The sequence below is a fragment of the Metopolophium dirhodum genome, chromosome 2, assembly GCF_019925205.1.
Source record: "Metopolophium dirhodum isolate CAU chromosome 2, ASM1992520v1, whole genome shotgun sequence".
In the NCBI taxonomy this organism is placed as follows: Eukaryota; Metazoa; Arthropoda; class Insecta; order Hemiptera; family Aphididae; genus Metopolophium; species Metopolophium dirhodum.
The window spans coordinates 35,296,276-35,314,344 of NC_083561.1; the positions used below are offsets into that span (position 1 = coordinate 35,296,276).

Sequence of the window (18,069 nt, forward strand, 5' to 3'; positions counted from 1 at the left end):
TTCCATTCAGCCCTGCCATCAATGTTGGGCGATCATATAACCATATATAACTGAGAAAGAAAGAACATAAAGTAGCGAAGGAGCCCGCATAACGGTCCAGGAGCGTAGCCAGTAGGTAGGCCTGGTAGGTAGGAAGGGGTCTACCCTGATTTTCTCTAACAAAAAAATAAATAATATATTCACAGATACTTATACACGTATTTACAACAGTATTATGCTAAGGCCACACAGAGGTACGCCCGATATGCTACATACAAACGAAAAAATAGTTTTCTATATTGACAACGTAAATGCAAAATGACCGCATAGATTTATGAACGCCATGTTCGCTACGTTAGTTACGTTGGGGTTGGATACCCATACATCCGTCTTACATCACGACTGGGCCTTAATAAATTAAAATCAAATTATGTCACTAAAACTGTTTCAAGTGTTTTGGATCGCTAAATATCCAAATTGTTTAAGCATTGTATATATCTACTCAGACTACTACAGTAGTTGAATCAGTGAAATCAGATTCAAAACAAACAAATTCAGATGAACTTTTTAAAATTAAGTTCAACTTGTGACGAAAAGGCTGTGCAGCCTGTTATTTTAGTTTTCTTCGTACAGTTATATCTGGAAAACATCGATGTTTTCAAAGTAGTTGGTATGTAGATCCTTGGTTGGAATATTCAGTTATGCTAAATCCTAAATGCCGTTTTTTGTTATTTTTGTCGTCATTTTCTCCTCGTCTATCGGTTTCTCAAACTCAAACTGGTCTTTCTAAATTGTCGAATCAAGTACAGAGTCATCAAGTTTGATTTGAAGAATTAAAAAAAATAGGTAGGTAATGAATTTTTTATGGTAATTCCTGTATCGGTTGTATATCTAAGAATGAAAAATAACTTCAGATTAAATATAAAAATTCCTAGACTAAATGACCTGACGTTGTTATCCATAGAAAGGGAAATAAATAGACAATTTATGGATAATCTATCGGCTGTTATTGACGAGTTTATTGTCACGAAGAAAAGAAGATTAGAATATTTACTTTGAAAATATATTATAAATACCTATTAAATTGACAATACGTATATAGGCGTAGCGAGATGAATTTATATAAGGGGGCTATAACCTATTATATTTCTGGTACACAACATATATTCTAAATATAAAACTAAAAAAAACTATGCTCACTCTATATCGTACCCCTGGTTTCTCTCTCTACGCGCTGTCCATTAGTTTATAAGTCTATGGGTATCACCTTATAATCTCTATATCGTTGTATCTAATAGATAAATGAAAACACGTTGTGACGGACCAAAATATTTAAATATATAAGAAATATATTTCTGGAATTCATTTTCATTAATAAATATTAATATTATTTTTATTATACATCAATATGATGAAAAAAAAATAATTATACAATATTAGGTACATATTAAACAAAATAAGTGAGTTCATATATTAGGTACAAATAGTTTAATAATGGAGGTATACGGTTTTGTTATACAAAACAAATAATATATATAAACAATATATTTATAAAAAATAGTACTAACAATACGTTATTACGTATATTATACATAATACATATTATATAAAATAATCACACGCATAATCCTGTAGAAACCTACAATTTCTTATTTCGTATATATGTAGGTCTTCTATCTCTTTGTTGGATAGTGACGGGATATCCATTAGCACTTCTCAATAATAAATCTATTTTTAATTTGATATCATCGAATGTGTAGTGTGTGTGTACGCTATAGTTCCGCAAGAACGTAGACATCGCAACTTTCATTGACATCATTGCATACTTAGATCCTGAATTATTTATTTATTAGTATAAGTATGTACATAATAAATAACACGATTTTACTGATCTTATAGATCATATTGTTCTTACCTATGCAACCCCTTGGACCGCCACTAAAAGCTATAAAGCTGTACTTATGGCGATTAGCAATATTTTCAGGATTGAAATTTTCTGGGTTAAATGTCTATGGGTTTGGATACGATTCAGAAAAATGATGAGTGCCTAATATAGATATGATACACGTCGTTCCTTTTGGTAGTACGAGATCGTCTGAAGCTAAAATATAACTATTTTATTATAACTATTTAACTTGCAGTTTTAACAATATTCACTCACCAATTTTAACATCGTCTTGAAGTTTTCTAAATACCAAAGGTAATACAGGGAATAATCGAAGTGTTTCCTTTAACACTTGTTCCAGATATACAAGTTTACTAGTGTCTTCTATAGTAATTGTTTCATCGTCATCATGAAATACTTCATAAATCTCGTCGTAAACTTTATCCTAAAATTTTAATATAATAATAATATCTTTATTCCAACAATAAGTGACACAGAATTAATACAGTAGTAACAACAATAGTTGTATTAAACTATTATCTCTAAAGCCAATAAGCTGTGCCAGAGACTAGAGTTCGTTATTATAAAGAAACACCAAAAATTTACAATATATTTTCCAGTATTTCCCAATAATTGCACGCAAAAATCATTTTTAGGTAGAATTGCGTGGTGGTTTTTTTGAGACAGAGTCGAGTTGCGTGCGCGGTTAGTCGACTGACTATAACTATATAGATATGTAGAGTCCAATGTCAAGGATCAGTTAAAAAAATGTAATTAAATTACATCAAATTATGTATTTAAAAATAAATCGTTGAATTTATTGGTCGTCAGAAAAATTTATCGCTGGTTAATTCGTTGTTGATGTTTAAATATACACTTTGTAAGTATTGGTACCCTAGTAAGAATTTTTAAAAGGGTAAATGCGATGGGTTTAGGTGATACCTACTTATATCGTTATAAGTGTATATTTCTTAGGAAACTGCATATTACATATCAGATTTGTCAAACATTTGTTTCATAATACATATCTACAGGCCTACAGCTTAAATCCAACAATTTTATTTCATATTTTACATATTTTATTGAATTTAATTAATTTTGCATATCCAAAGATTTTATACAGGTATATTAATGCATAATTTGTTAATAAATCAAAAAAATAAAATATATTTCAATTATTAATAAAATTAAGTTTAAAAAAATATAATCAAGTATTTTTTACTGTGCATTTCTGGTTGGTACCTACCTAAAAAAAATGATATTAATATTAATTTAAGTTAAATCAAAAATACAGTTTATATAATTATTATAATTATTATAAAAATTAAAAACAAAATGTATAGGTAATTTCACATATTATTATACTTTTTTAATAATGACTTATGTATATTTTTGAAGTTTATTCCCATATAATAAATATATATTGTATAAACAATAATTGCTTATTTAACATTTTTTTTAGTACATGTGTAAGACTTGTAATGTGTGTTCACAATATATTTCATTGTTTTTAGTGGATAAAGTTCTGAATCCGAAAGTTATAATAATGGAGTAACGCTATGAGATTGATATTTGATATAACATTTTAGTAAATACAATTACTTACTTGGATGTCTGGGTGAATGGCCAACATTAAAAGACTGAAACAGATTGTAATAGCACTGGTTTCACTACCCTATGATTTAATTCACATATTAGTATCATATAATGATTGAAATAAATATATTGCACTAATTTTTCTTCACGAGTAGTTTAGGCTAGGTTAGGTATCTACGTATATTTATACTTACGCCTATCATCATGGTCACAACTTCATCCTTAATATCATCATCAGAGAAGTTAGCTCCAGCTTCGTTCAGTTCAAATAATGTGTCCAAAAATATTTTTCCTAAATAATAAACAATATACATTTAAGTACATTAGGTACACATTTTTGTTTTAATTTTGAATGACGTATATTGTATATTTATGCATATTTGCAATGGTGAAATTACTCACTTTCATTGTCTGTAACATCAATGACACTTGGTTTGTTTAATATATTCTTCTGTGCAAAGGCTTCTTTTTTTTCCTGGATCATCTAAAAATTAAAAATAGATCATTGTTCCTACTATGCCTAATTTGGTAAAATATGCAATATAGAAGACATACTTTTAATGGTAATTTGTATAACGTATTAAATACATCGGAATGTCCCTTAAGCTTAAGATATAGTTTAAACATAAAGCTTAAGTACAGCCACGGGGTTTTCATCCTAAAGGAATCCAGTTCTGAAGCTCTATAAGTATATTATTTAAAAAAATATATATAGGTATCAAATTATATTATATATTATTTAAGACAGTTATGGTTTTTTTTACTTTATCATTGCGTTCTCAAATTCAGTTCCATATTCTGATTGAGTGTCAAGATTATAGCCCATTGCGGTTTCTTAAATAAAATTATGGTTTCAACAAAGTTAAGTATTTAAATATTTTTATATCATAAAATACTCACGACAAATTAAATTTAGAGTTGTTGGTGCGATGTAGTCCCAGAGATCAAATGGCGTCGTTTTACCTAATTCTTTCTTAAGATTCCTAATGAGAATTTTGTTTTTCTCGTTAAATACTGGGAAAAACTGATTTAGAAGAGAGGCGTTGAACGAGGGTGTAATAAGACGACGATGTTTTCGCCATTTATGAACTGAATAAAATTAATATTTAAATTAATTGTATTTACAATGTATAATGTATATATATATATATAAACCTATGTTATATTAAATAATAAATTCTCATAAACTTATTTTAATATTTTCATAATTTTGAATACCTACCTATAATAAGTGGTAGATTTTAAGTGTGAGGATTTACAAAGTGTGTATCTATTAATAATGTATTCTTTGTTTTGTTTGCCTATAACTTTTTGTAGAATAAAAAGTCCACTGGAAGTCATATTTAGGTTTTTGTTCCATATTTATTTAATACATATTGCGTTCATTTTCATTTTAGATTCTGAGTGAAACGATGAATGTATTGATTTTACAATGATGTGTGTTTTTTTTTTTATTTTTTTTTTATTTTTTTTTTTATTTTTTTTTTTATTTTTGTGTCTGTGTACACGATAAGTAGTCGAAATAATGCTTCGATTTTCGACTTCAGTATCTTGTTCGATGGGAAAGTGAATATCGTTGGTGCATTGGGGAGGTCAAAATTTTAATTTCCCAGTAGTTTTCAAAAGCGATGTGAAAAACAAAAGAAAAATTAAGGAAAAACGGGAATTTTTACGCAAAATCGATTTTTAACAAAATCGATTTTGGTTATTGGTGTAACTCTAAAACAAATGACCGTAGATGCATGACATTTTCACTGGTTGTTTATATTTGCATTTTCTATACACAATACAATTTTGAAAATAATTTGACTTTTTTTGAACTGTTTACGGACATTGTCAGTTTTCAGTTTTTTTAAATTTTTTTTCTATAAATATCAATAAAATTTTATTTGTTGGGTAAAAAAGCTTGAAAATTTAATAGAAGGCTCCTAGGTTACTGTTTCAAAGGCAGATGAAAAAAATTAAAAATCCTTAGTCACAGTTTTTTTTTATACACGTTTAAAGTTCAAATCTTGAAAAAATACGGAAAAATCACGAAAATTTGCAAATTATTTTGAGTTAGAAATTCATAAAAAATTTTCTTTTTAAATCTAAGATTTTAAAATCTAATACAAGATTCCTCATAAGTTTGTCTAACTTTATCAAAAAAAAAATTTCTACAAGAAAGTCAAATTAAATTTTTATGAGCGTTTTAAATTCATATTTTTACAACATTAGATATTCACTCGATTTCTCATGTACCGATTTCCTTATTTTCTTGTAATTCAAAAACGAATAACTGTAGATACATGAAAATTTCACTGAATGTTTATATTAGCATTTCCTATACACCATACAATTTTGAAAATATTTTGACACTTTTTGAGCTGTTTACGGGCATTTTCAGTTTTCAATTTTTTTAGTTTTTTTTTCTATAAATATCAATAAAGTTTTATCTGTTGGGCCAAAAAGTGTAAAAATTTAATACAAGACTCCTGATATATTTTTACAATAGCAGTTGAAAAATATTGAAAATACATAGGCACAGTTTTTTTTTATAAGCATTTAAAGATCAAATTTGGACAGAATTTATCAAATTTATAATTTAATAATTATTTTGTAGTTAAAAATTTATAAAATGTTCAACTTTTATAGTTAAGGATTGAAAATTGAAAACAAGGCTCCACGTAAATAGGTTATTTATAAATTACTTTATTCACAATAATATCATCAAATATACTTGGTAATATCATAGGCTGACTGACCGTTTTCGCTCAGAATCGTTTTTCTTATACAATGATATTATATCATTGAATTCAAATTTAACACCATCCATTACAGTGACCCACTTGTAACCTACTGTACAGCAGAGCGACATCCACTTATCCACCTTTTTATTTATGCAACTGAATTTCATATGATAAGTAGGTATGAAAATATTTAGGTATTAGAATTAAATTTGTTATTCGGTTTAAACTACCGTTCAACGAGTAAAAATGAGTGACCGGTTTCCTTTTGACGTTCTACCAGTCAACACTCAACACATACGAAACGAAAATTAATTTTACAGATAACCTAACATTCAATAATATGGATAAACCCAACCCCTAATCTATCCAACAGCACAGAAATATGATATCAAATGAACAAACCTACGCGGCTGCAATTACGACGGTTTCCCTATAAAAGAACAAGCAATTATTTTCGACAAAATCGATGGTGTGCTTCAAAAAATTATCCAAGCGAGATCAGCAAAATACCTAGTCCTTTCAATAAATATTTTATTTGCATTGAGAATGTCTAATGCACGGCAAAAAAAATTACTATAGTATTATAGTTAAACAAATTGTAGTAAATATAATTATTTAATAGGTAAAATAACTAAAATGATTTACTTATTATTACTATATAAATATAGTTATTAGTTATGGTTAGGTTTACTATATTTTATAGTTTATGTAGGTAGTTTTTAATGTTTGAATCAACTAAAAAAATATAGTTAAAATTGCATATTTCAGTTCGAATAACTATAATAACTTTACTATAATATTTTAGTAAATCTGATTAATCTTATAGCTATCCCTATAGCAATAATAATGCACAGTCAATCCTACTATTTTTATAGTACAAACAACAGTTTTGTTTTTTCCATGTGGTAGTTATTGTATTTATTGAAAAAAAAAAGATATGGTAGATCAACTCATGTAAAATAGCCAACATTACTAGCAACCATTTACCAGTTGATGAAAGTTATCACGGACAAAAATAGTAATTGATACAACTGTTTAAATGGTTAGGCCAACGCCAACCATAACCTTAGGTTAATTTAGTGTCACAATAATTGTATTGTTGCGAGTACTAAATTAAATTAGTTGGATCAATGTAGTTAGAATAACCATAAAACAATAGTTGGAATAATTATAAAATAAATAGTATATTAATCAACTATGATGAATAGTTTGAATAACTATAATGAAATTACTGTTAAAAAACTGAAAACAAATATAAAAATACCGATCCCGTGCTAATGGCATCAATCACTTCCCTCCATGCGACTTTGGAACTTCGTGGCATTCCATGTATGGCATCTTACCACAGAATAGTAGAATACATACAATCTCACCATATCGATATTACTATATTATATTATTATTTTTAAAACCATGGATAAATTCTTCTGAATAAAGTGAGTTTTCTAATCTTATTTTTAGATTCTCAACCGCGGGGTGAAAAAATGTATTGTATTTACAATGATTTGTATTTTTTTTTCTGGTTGTCATGAACATTTGTGGTAGTAAAAATGCTCCAATTTTCGACACCGACATCTTTTTTGACAGAAAAGATAATTTAGTTGGTACCTTTGAGAGGTAAAAATTAAAAATGTCGAGTAATTTTCGAAAGCATCAAAAAAAAAGAAAAAAAGTAGTAGTTTTTACGCAAAACCAATTATTCAAGAAATCGTTTTTATTTTTTTGGTATAATTCAAAAACTATAACAACCGTAGATACTTGCAATTTTCACCAAATATTCATACTACCATTTTCCTATACCTATATGGTAACATTTTCGAAATATTATAATGGTTTGATGTAATTAAGCTTTAACAAATTTTTGAATTTTGTAAATGTTTTTAAAATTATTCTCGATAAAAATGTTTTTACTTGGTAAAAAAGCTTGAAAATTTAATGTAAGGTTCCTTATAAGTTTCATTAATGGAAGTTCAAAAATATTAAAGATACATAGGCACGAATATTTTTATATGAATTTAAAATTTACATGTTGCCAAATTTCAAAAATATTCAAATCATTTTTCATTTAGAAATTTATAAAAGTTTTTATTTTCATAGCTAACATTATAAATATTAATAGAAGATTCCCCAAACATTTTTCTACCTAAAGCAAAAAATAAAAGTTTACCGGAAAGTAACATTAATTTTTTATAAGCGTTTGAAATTAACATTTTTACGATACTGAATTTTCACCGGTAAATTAACGAATTTTCAGCCATCAATTTTTAATATTTTGTTGTAAATCAAAAGCAAATACCCGTAAACATTTGAAATTTGTTAAAATAGCCAGTTTCCATACATTGTAAAATTTTCAAATTATTTTGACTCTTTTTTGAGGTATTTATAGTCATGAAAAATGTTGTAATTTATTTTTTGTCACGCCTGCACCGAAAGTTTGGTTTTCGATAGCGGTTGAAGCGTTGGAAAGCGTCCTTTTTCCGTCCAGCGGGCGGTAAAGTGGAAATCCCCAAAAGTGCTGCAGCACATTTCACGCGCTACGTGCGTATACCCTGCACAGACAGTAACTGAAATCTATATACCACGGTCGTCGATTCCTGACAAATTATAAACTTTTGGTTACATCTCATAATCATATTATATATTACCTCCATGCGTGACGCTTAAAATAAATAAAACCAAATCGTTTCTTTTATGAAATATATTGTTGTCGTATAATTATAATCTAGTTGTTGCATAGATCCCTGCATTACCTTTGCCGTTATCGATGGGGTCATCGATGAATGCCAGAGGCGTGACAAAAAATAGTATGTGTGGCTCGTGCGGGAAGGCAATTTCAGTCTTGGGCGAAATGCGGCACCCGCGACTGAAATAGCTCACTTCCTGCCCTTGCCACACAATATACTATTTCAGTTAGAAATTCATAAAAGTTTTTCTTTCCATACCTAACATTTTAAACTTTAATAGAAAATTCCCAATAAGTTTTCTATCCCTATCAAAAATAAGTTTTTTATTAATTTTAACTATTAAATTTGAATATTTATACAAGTATTATGCTTAGAGACAGAACGTCTCCGCTTAGAATCGTTTTTGTATGCAATGATTTATAATTTGAATTTAAATATAATACATCCATTACAACGACGAGCTCGACCATTACTGTATATATCAGACCGGTACCAACTTTTCCACCTTTTTTTTTTGCTTTGAAAAAACAGAAATTTTTGTCTATAGTTATCAACTTATATAATTATACGATGTCTATAACTTAACTTATAATTTATTATACAATTCGTGCAAGTTATCAATAATTTATTCCATACATACCAGGGGCAGTTAACAACCCTTCTCCGAAAATATTCTTAATGAAATCGTAAAAACGATCTTTCTGCAGAGCCTTTGAATTATTCAACACGGCCTAAAACAAATTAAATTTTATACAAAGTATAGATTAAACATATTATGTATTATAAATATTATATTTAGAAAGGACACATAAAATAAACAATAAACATTTTAATAACTCAGAAACTAGTAAACTACTCATTAGAATTTTAATTTTGATACATCAGAATTTCCAAGAAAATAATCCGCTAAATAATTTGTAATAAAAAAAGGATATATGAATTTGAGAAATACACGTTTGTATCTCTACAAGACACTGATTATGTAGTATAAAAATATTCAAGAATTTGAAGAAATTCATAAATAAAGCTTAAGACAGGGGTGAGCATGCTTAGTTAATCACCCTTTATACACTATTATATACCTGCATACTAAAAGTCCAATAAAATCGTCTATTTAGAAAGAACGCAGTCACTTTTTAGTCATTATATGATCCACATACTAATTTATTAAAATAAGTAGATTAACTTTTTTAAACTGAATTAAGTCAATATTTTTCCCCAATTAACTTTTAAATTATCGAGTTAAGTTTATGAATAACTTATGTCAAATGTAATTTCTAAATTATCGATCTTTTGTTCTCTTAAAAAAATGTAATCTAATGTTATAGGGTGTATTTTATGTCATTGTACGCGGGGGTTTTAAACGATTATGGATCGATGACATAGAATTTCGTTAAAACGAAAAAAGATGTGTATCTTTATTTTTAACGGGCAATTTTTTTATAATAATTTCAAAATTTTTAAACATACAGGTGTACCAATAGCAAAATCAACTTTATTTTTTCAAATGGTAACTACTATATTTTTAACGGATTCTGATAAAGCTTTTTTTTCTGAAAATGTTGATAGTCAAATCATCAATTTTGATTCACTAGTTTATTAACTATGGTCCTCTAAATTTTAGTAAAATATGCATTAATAGTTAATACTTTTAATTGAAATAATTGATATAGGTTTAATTTACAAGAGCTAAATAATTTTTTCTTATAACTAACTTTTATAACTTGAAATTTGAACCATAAGTTCCCTATATTGGTAGGTATCGCATGCAAAATATGAATTTAGCAGTTGAAATTCTTTAAAAATTATTTAATAATCGTGATTTAAAATAAACTATTTGCAAGATATTTAGATTAATAGTCAATATCAATATAGGTTTATACCTAACTTAGGCATACTTTTAATCTGAGTTAATTACAGATTTCCAATATTATTATAACAAGAATCAGATACCATTAGGTATTACCTCAGTACTTACTCCTTAGCCACCTAAAAAAGAATCCAAATTAATGCTATTGTACGAAAAGTAAGATAGGAAAAATACGAAATAAAATGTAAATGTCCAAAACTAAAAAATAAGGAGAGTTATGGATTTCAACTCTTAAATTCATACTTTGCATGCAATACCTACCAATATAGGGAACCTATATGGTTCAAATTTCAAGTTTATCCCACTACGAAAAGAGCACCACAAAACACCATTGCACTTTTTTCATTACACAATTTTTTTTAACCCCAATAGGTACATAGTACATACCTAAGACATTAATGTCAACAATCGAATACCATTTACCAATATACCATTATTACTTTAACCACCTAATAAAGAATCCAAATTTATTTATGATATTGTAAGAAAAGTAACTGTGAAGTAACTAATTACGATTTACGATTACCTATAATAACAAATTAAAATAATAATACTGATTTTGATGATTGTATGTTAAAATAAAAATAATAAGCTATGTTTGCCAAAAATTTTGTTTGTTTTTTTTTTTTTTTTGAGAGTGTCATTAGATTACTGATTAAACTACTTAAGTTTATAAAAAGGTAGTTATAAGAAAAAATTATTTAGCTCTTTTAAATTAAACCTATAGCTGCATGCAATTATTTCAATTATAATGAATGCATAGGTACTTTACTAAATTTTAGAGGACCATAGTTAATACAAGCGAACCAAAATTGATGATTTGACTATCAAAATTTTCAGAAAAAAAAGCTTTACCAGAATCCATTAAAAATATAGTAGTTACCATTTGAAAAAATAAAACTGGTTTTGCTATTGGTACACCTGCGTGTTTAAAAATTTTGAAATTGTTATAAAAAAATTGCCTGTTAAAAATAAAGAAACACTTTATTTTTTCGTTTTAACGAAATTCTATGTCATTGATCCATAATCGTTAAAAAAAAATAATGACATCAGATACACCCTGTTCACTATGTACTAATTAAATATAGTATAACATACTAAATATTTAGACAGTTCATTATAAAAGTTGTTATTAATAATTATTTTATTTTTTTAAAAACATACGTTATATTGATAAATGTTGCGTTAAGATCGGTTTTTGTTTTTATAGTATCTACTTAGGTATGTTGATTTCTAATAATAATAGTATAATACACCAATATTCTACGCTGAAATCTAACTGTTCTTCATATTATGTATTACAAAAACTATCAGAAAGTAGTTAAAAAAATATTAGACATTTTAAAATATGATCTTTAGGTATACTTAACAGTTTTAAAAATTATAACTTGATTAAATAAACTTGTTAAAGGGGAAAATGGGGATGAGCGCATGCTTAAAAAATCACCCTGTACATTATTTCTAACTGTTCAAAAAATCATTACTTGCACGTCCTCTGGTTTGATAACAATAACTCCAAAATATGGGCCAACCCATATTTTAATGGGTCCTGGACTGTATTTATCGTCTATTTTAAGTATTTTTTCCATAACCTCTAAAAACAAAATATATAGGTATAGGTTAGGATTACATAATATAGTAGGTAGGTATAATAATAGATTATATCATTCAATATTTACATATAAAAGTGTTCATTGTTATACTTACGTTCAGGTGTTCCAATGAAGTCGAATGATGAGCCAATAAATGGATACCCTTTAGGTCCTTTCATTTTTGCTGCCACACTTTCGAAGTTCCGACGGATCCATTTAAATTGACACCATATGACAACAATACAAACAATTGCCTGGTAAACAATTACCTCTGAAGTTGTCAATCGGAAATCTCTTACTGACTGTATAATATTTTCCATTCTAATAATCATAAAATAATTATTTATCGTATATAATAATAATTATAATTTATAGTATTACTATAGCTGTTATTAACTTAAGAGTTAATGCCGACGTACCTAACCGCATGGAACGGTGTAAATATAAGTCCATGTTATTAACAGCTTAAAATTAGACTAATTCCATTGTGTAAAGTAAAAAGTAGTATTATTATTCACATAATTGTAAAAAGCCGTTTTAAATCCCAATAAATAATATTTTTTAAATTACAACAAAATATAGTAACTCGTTATTTTTTATATAAATAACAATTTGACAAAATTTTGAAAAAATGTCAACTTGAAATACTTATCTATAAAAAAAATCAACATAAGTATGTATTTTTGCATTCATACACAATTTTTCCGATTATCATAAAATTTTCGTGGCGGGCTTTAGGCACCCCAAGAAAGGTTTCTAAACTATTATACGAACAAAATCGGACGAAAAAAATTTTAAAGTGTGTGATATCATTGGTTACGATTATAATATAATAGTAGAACATCTTTAAGTTTTGAACTGCACCATTGTCCGTTACACCGAATATTAAATAGCGATTTGAACAAATGTTGAATCACAATATAATAAGAGTTGACATTTTTAACTGGCAACGAAGTGCACAGAGTCAGCTAGTATACTATATGCCTGTATGTGAATATGTCTATATCATGAATTCATGGACCTATTCACACAATTCTACGGTACCTACGGAATTATTGACTTTTAAGTTTCTAATATTATTTTATATGCATTATGCTGATGACATCAAAATATCTTGTAAAATAGATTTCTATGAAGAAAAATGTTTATGAATTTCTTACTCAAATTAATTCACACATTTTCGTGATTTTTACGCCTTTTGTCAAAATTCGTACTTTAAATGGTTATAAAAAAAATTGTGACTGTATTTTTAATATTTTTTAACTGTCGATGTAATAATATATTAGAAGCCTTGTATTAATTTTTCACGCTTTTCGGCCCAACAAATCTATAGAAATTAATTTATAGAATTGAAGAAAATCGAAGCGTTTTACTGTACCAAACATTGGTGACAGACACAAAAATAAAAATAATTTAAAAAACCACACATTATTGTAAAATCAATACATTCGTTGTTCTGCTCAGAATCTAAAATAAAATAATATTGTATAAAACATACATTTATTGTAAAAAACCCTAGGTTAATAATCACTATAATTAAAACCTTAACCCTTCACTGCATGATTTTTTATTAAATAATAAAAAAAATGTTTTTTAATAGATTACAACCTGTAGAATCCATTAAAATTATTAAAAAAATTCAGTTATAAAATGTAAGTACTCAATTTGACTCAATTTTGAAAAATGCATGTGTGCACTTCTATGCACTATCGACAAACAATAATTATTACGTCTCAAATATTGAAATGCATGTATGCACTTCTATGCGTCATTAGTATATCATGTAATTTTAAAATTTATATAATATTTATTGATGAAAAGCAATATTATAAAATGAAATTATAAATAAGTACATGATTATATTTTTTGAATACAAATTAAATTAAAAAAAAAAAAAAAATCTAAAATAATAATAAAAAATAAAACAAATTCAGTTAGGTATAATGAAATAAATCGAAGCAATTTCTTTCTTTATTACAACATAAAAAAACATCGCATTTAGTACACTTAGCGAATGATTGAAATTTACATTTTGGTAGTTTACATACTCGTCGAATTTTCTCAAATTGTATTCTGTGTTGATGCCCATCCAAACGTAAATGGGTTGATGGAATAATTGCAGTTGGTGTCCTTTTTTTTCTTTTTTCAAGCTCCTCCAGCATTTGTTTTTCCAACGATTCCTTTGTTTTTCTGCCTTTTTTTTTTATTTCCATTTCTGTTTGACAAAGTTCCACAGCTAATTGCTCTCGAAATTGAGCTAGTTTCATTGGTTTTTTTGTAACTTTTTTATACAAAATCCACGCGTTTACAATCGACATATCAACCAAATGGTAAAAAATTTTCATGTACCATTTCTTAGACCTCATTATTATTCTATAGCGCCCAATCATAGAATCCATAAGGTCAACCCCACCCATATGTTTATTGTAAACTTCAATGATTTTCGGCCTAGGTACAATAACGGTGGTCTTTTTTTTTTTGTCAAATCTACTCACTACATTTTTTTCGAGTTCACCTACAAAAGTTGAGGATACGTGTACTACCTTGTTGTCTTTCCATGCAACAGCTGAAATAGGGACATCTTCAACCACTGTGAAACACTCTTCAGAATATCCGCGATCTTTTTTCATCAATAAACGATCATCTGTCAAACAGACGTTTGGAAAACGATTACGTCTAAATGTGCCAACTGTGTGAATGCCTTTTTTTTCTAGATATATCATAACTGGTAATGAGGTGTAGTAATTATCGAAAAATAACTTATGGTGCACATTTTCCGGTACCATTCTAGTCATTCTCACAACAATGTTGCCTGTAGCTCCAAAATCTGGTTCATTGTGTATAATTCGTTCGTCTTCCTTATTTTCATTTCCCGTGTAAATTTCAAAGTTATAACCGTAGCCAGAAACACCACATAAAACAAATAATTTGTACCCCCATTTATGAGGCTTCAGAGGGAGATACTGTTTGAGATATGATACAGCTTTAGTTGGACACAATTGCTCATCTAATGATAAGTTTTCTTCGATAGGTACAGAGCTAAACTTTTTATTGAGTGTGTCAATAAGTGGCCGAACTTTAAAAACCCTGTCACGATTTGGATTATCTCTAGGTAAATCTAAAGTGTTGTCGTTAAAATGCATATACCGCCTAATATTTTCAAACACATTTACACTCATGCAATTTCTTATTATTTTATTATGAGTATTTTCTGACCAATATGACCTCGTATTTGGTAGATGGACGATTGACATCATTGTAATTATGCCCAAAAAATGTCGTACGTCGTTTATCGTTATTTTATTTGGTTTTTCGGGATTTTGTTGAGTACTATAAAGTGTAGACTGTTCGGCAATATGTGCTAATAATTCGTTATCAAAAAAATAAGAAAAAAATTCTTTAGGTGATTTCATTTCTTTTATTTCGTCAGGCATTGGCTTTTCCCCAAAAAATTTTATAAACTCGAGATTCTGTGAAAAATTTCCTTTTCTCCAAATCGGGTCCAACTTTTTTATTTTTGGTATATTTTTTGTTTTAGAATTATTAGAAGCAATTAGTTTTCTTGTGGATCTACGGTTTCTACTTATAGGTATTTGTGAAACAAATGACGAAGATGGTGAAACAGATTCTGTTGGCAAAGATTGTACATCTGATGGAATTTGAATGACAATAGGGGATTGTGACGTTGAAGAACCGAAATTAGTTATATTTTCTTCAGAAAAATACACGGGATAATTCAGTATATTATCAGCATCGTCTATAGTTTCATTTAAAATGCGGTCGTCATTTTCAAATAATTCCTAATTATAAAATAAAAAATCCTAAATATAATAAAATACTAATACCTCATAAAAATAATTATAAGTAACTTACGGGCAATTCAAAATTTTCGTCATCACTTAGACCAATATCAGCAAACTCATCGTCGCTTTCAATAGGTATACTTAAAATTCGTTGAATTTCTGATTCATTATTCACTAAATTATCACACATTTTGATTTTTTAAATAATAAATAATTCGAAAAAATACTTCCATAAAAATATAAAAATCGACGGAGTCGGGAGTAGTAATAACACTAATAACTGTTGGTACCTATATTGCATGGAAGTGCACCAATGCATTAGAACAAAATACGTAATTTTACAGTATTCAATATAAAATTATTATCTTGGTATTTGTATAATCATAAATAATAATAGATATGAAGTATGATGATATTTTTTTGGATTTCCCATCGATTTTATTTTCGTCACAACACACATTACAACATTGACTGATAACGGATATTTCATAACGTTACTCGGTGGATTTTATTTTAGGTATATGGAATACGTGATACACTCTAGCGGTGAAATTCAATTCTAAACTGCTTTATCATATTATAGATTTTATTTATCAATATAATGATTATCAATAAAAATCATATTACGCTTACTATAACCATTGAAACAACGCAGTGCACCAGTGCCCTTGCATGCAGTGAAGGGTTAATTTAAATAAAATATGAATAAATAAATTTTTTTAATAAGATATATTATAGTCTTAATAACATTCAAAATAAATTAAAAGAGGTGGGCAAGTGGATGTCACTCTACTGTACAGTAGGTTACAAGTGAGTCACTGTATAATAGATGGTATTAAATTTGAATTCAATGATATAATATCATTGCATAAGAAAAACGATCCTGAGCGGAGACGGCATGTCAGTCTAGGTTTAAGACATATTATATACTTATCTATGGTATTAAAAAAATAATTGACCTATAATAGGTACCTAAAATAAATTCCAAATTAATCATATCACAATATCCATTAGGTACTTATAACGCGTTATACATCAACGACAAACCGTGATACTATCATAGATATATAATAGTATACTTAAGAAGTTTCAAGTACCCACGAATAATTTATAATATTATACAATCATAACAAAATAACTAAAAAAATATTCTAGGTCTTTTAACATGTAATTTCGTCCAAATTTGAAATTAAAATGACTATAAAAATAAACTGTGATTATGTATTTTTTAGATTTTTTGGTAACATAATTAACTACTTACGTGGAATCTTGTTTTAAATTTTCAATCTTTAGATATAAAAGTTGAACATTTTATTTTTAACTACAAAATAATTATTCAATTTTAAATTTGATGAATTTTGTCAAAATTCGATCTTTAAATGCTTATAAAAAAAATTGTGCGTATGTATTTTTAATATTTTTCAACTGCTATTGTAACAATATATCAGGAGCCTTGTATTAAATTTTTACACTTTTTGGCCCAACAGATAAAACTTATTAATATTCATAGAAAAAAAAAATTAAAAAATTAAAATATGAAATTGACTGTAAACAGCTCAAAATAAGTCAAAATATTTTGAAAATTGTATTAAGTATAAGAATTGATAAAATAAACATTCAGTGAAATTTTCATGTATCTACAGTTATTCGTTTTTGAATTAGAACAAAAAAAAAAATCGCTACATGAGAAATTAAGTTTTTTCCTTATTTTGTCAAGGTTTGAACTTTAAATGCTTATAAAAAAAACTGTGACAAAAGATTTTTAATATTTTTCAAACGTCATTGTAACAACACAGTAGGAGCTTTGTATTTAATTTTCAAGCTTTTTTACCTAACAAATAAAGTTTTATTGACATTCATAGAAAAAAAACCTAAAAAAGTTGGAAACCGAGTATATCCGTAAACAGCTCAAAACAAGTCAAAATATTTTG

At 27.4% G+C, this 18,069-nt stretch overlaps 1 protein-coding gene across 2 annotated transcripts; it reads right to left on the minus strand.

The window, feature by feature from the left end:
* Positions 1–1,340: 1,340 nt before the first annotated feature.
* Positions 1,341–16,390, minus strand: LOC132939557 (cytochrome P450 4C1-like). Of its 2 annotated transcripts, XM_061006796.1 has the most exons (13): positions 16,209–16,369; positions 12,451–12,656; positions 12,228–12,337; positions 9,514–9,604; positions 4,361–4,549; positions 4,225–4,294; positions 4,016–4,142; positions 3,863–3,944; positions 3,655–3,752; positions 3,471–3,539; positions 2,141–2,309; positions 1,895–2,080; positions 1,341–1,812 (listed from the first exon to the last, which is right to left on the minus strand). In XM_061006796.1, the coding sequence occupies exons 1-12, from the start codon at positions 16,229–16,231 to the stop codon at positions 1,989–1,991; spliced, it is 1,326 nt and encodes a 441-aa protein (XP_060862779.1). In that variant the 5' UTR covers positions 16,232–16,369; the 3' UTR covers positions 1,341–1,812; positions 1,895–1,988. The 2 variants fall into 2 exon arrangements, with proteins under 2 accessions (XP_060862779.1, XP_060862778.1); XM_061006795.1 differs by lacking the exons at positions 1,341–1,812; positions 1,895–2,080; positions 2,141–2,309; ... (7 more) ...; positions 12,228–12,337; positions 12,451–12,656 and adding an exon at positions 13,885–16,135 and having other exon boundaries at positions 16,209–16,390.
* Positions 16,391–18,069: the final 1,679 nt, after the last annotated feature.

Bases quoted from the DNA above. Each gene is read 5' to 3' on its own strand.
- LOC132939557 (XM_061006795.1), bottom strand. From the start codon at position 16,328: ATGTGTGATAATTTAGTGAATAATGAATCAGAAATTCAACGAATTTTA. The intron at 16,136-16,208 runs GTAAGTTACTTA...TTTTATAATTAG, and splicing joins ACGAAAATTTTGAATTGCCC to GAATTATTTGAAAATGACGA.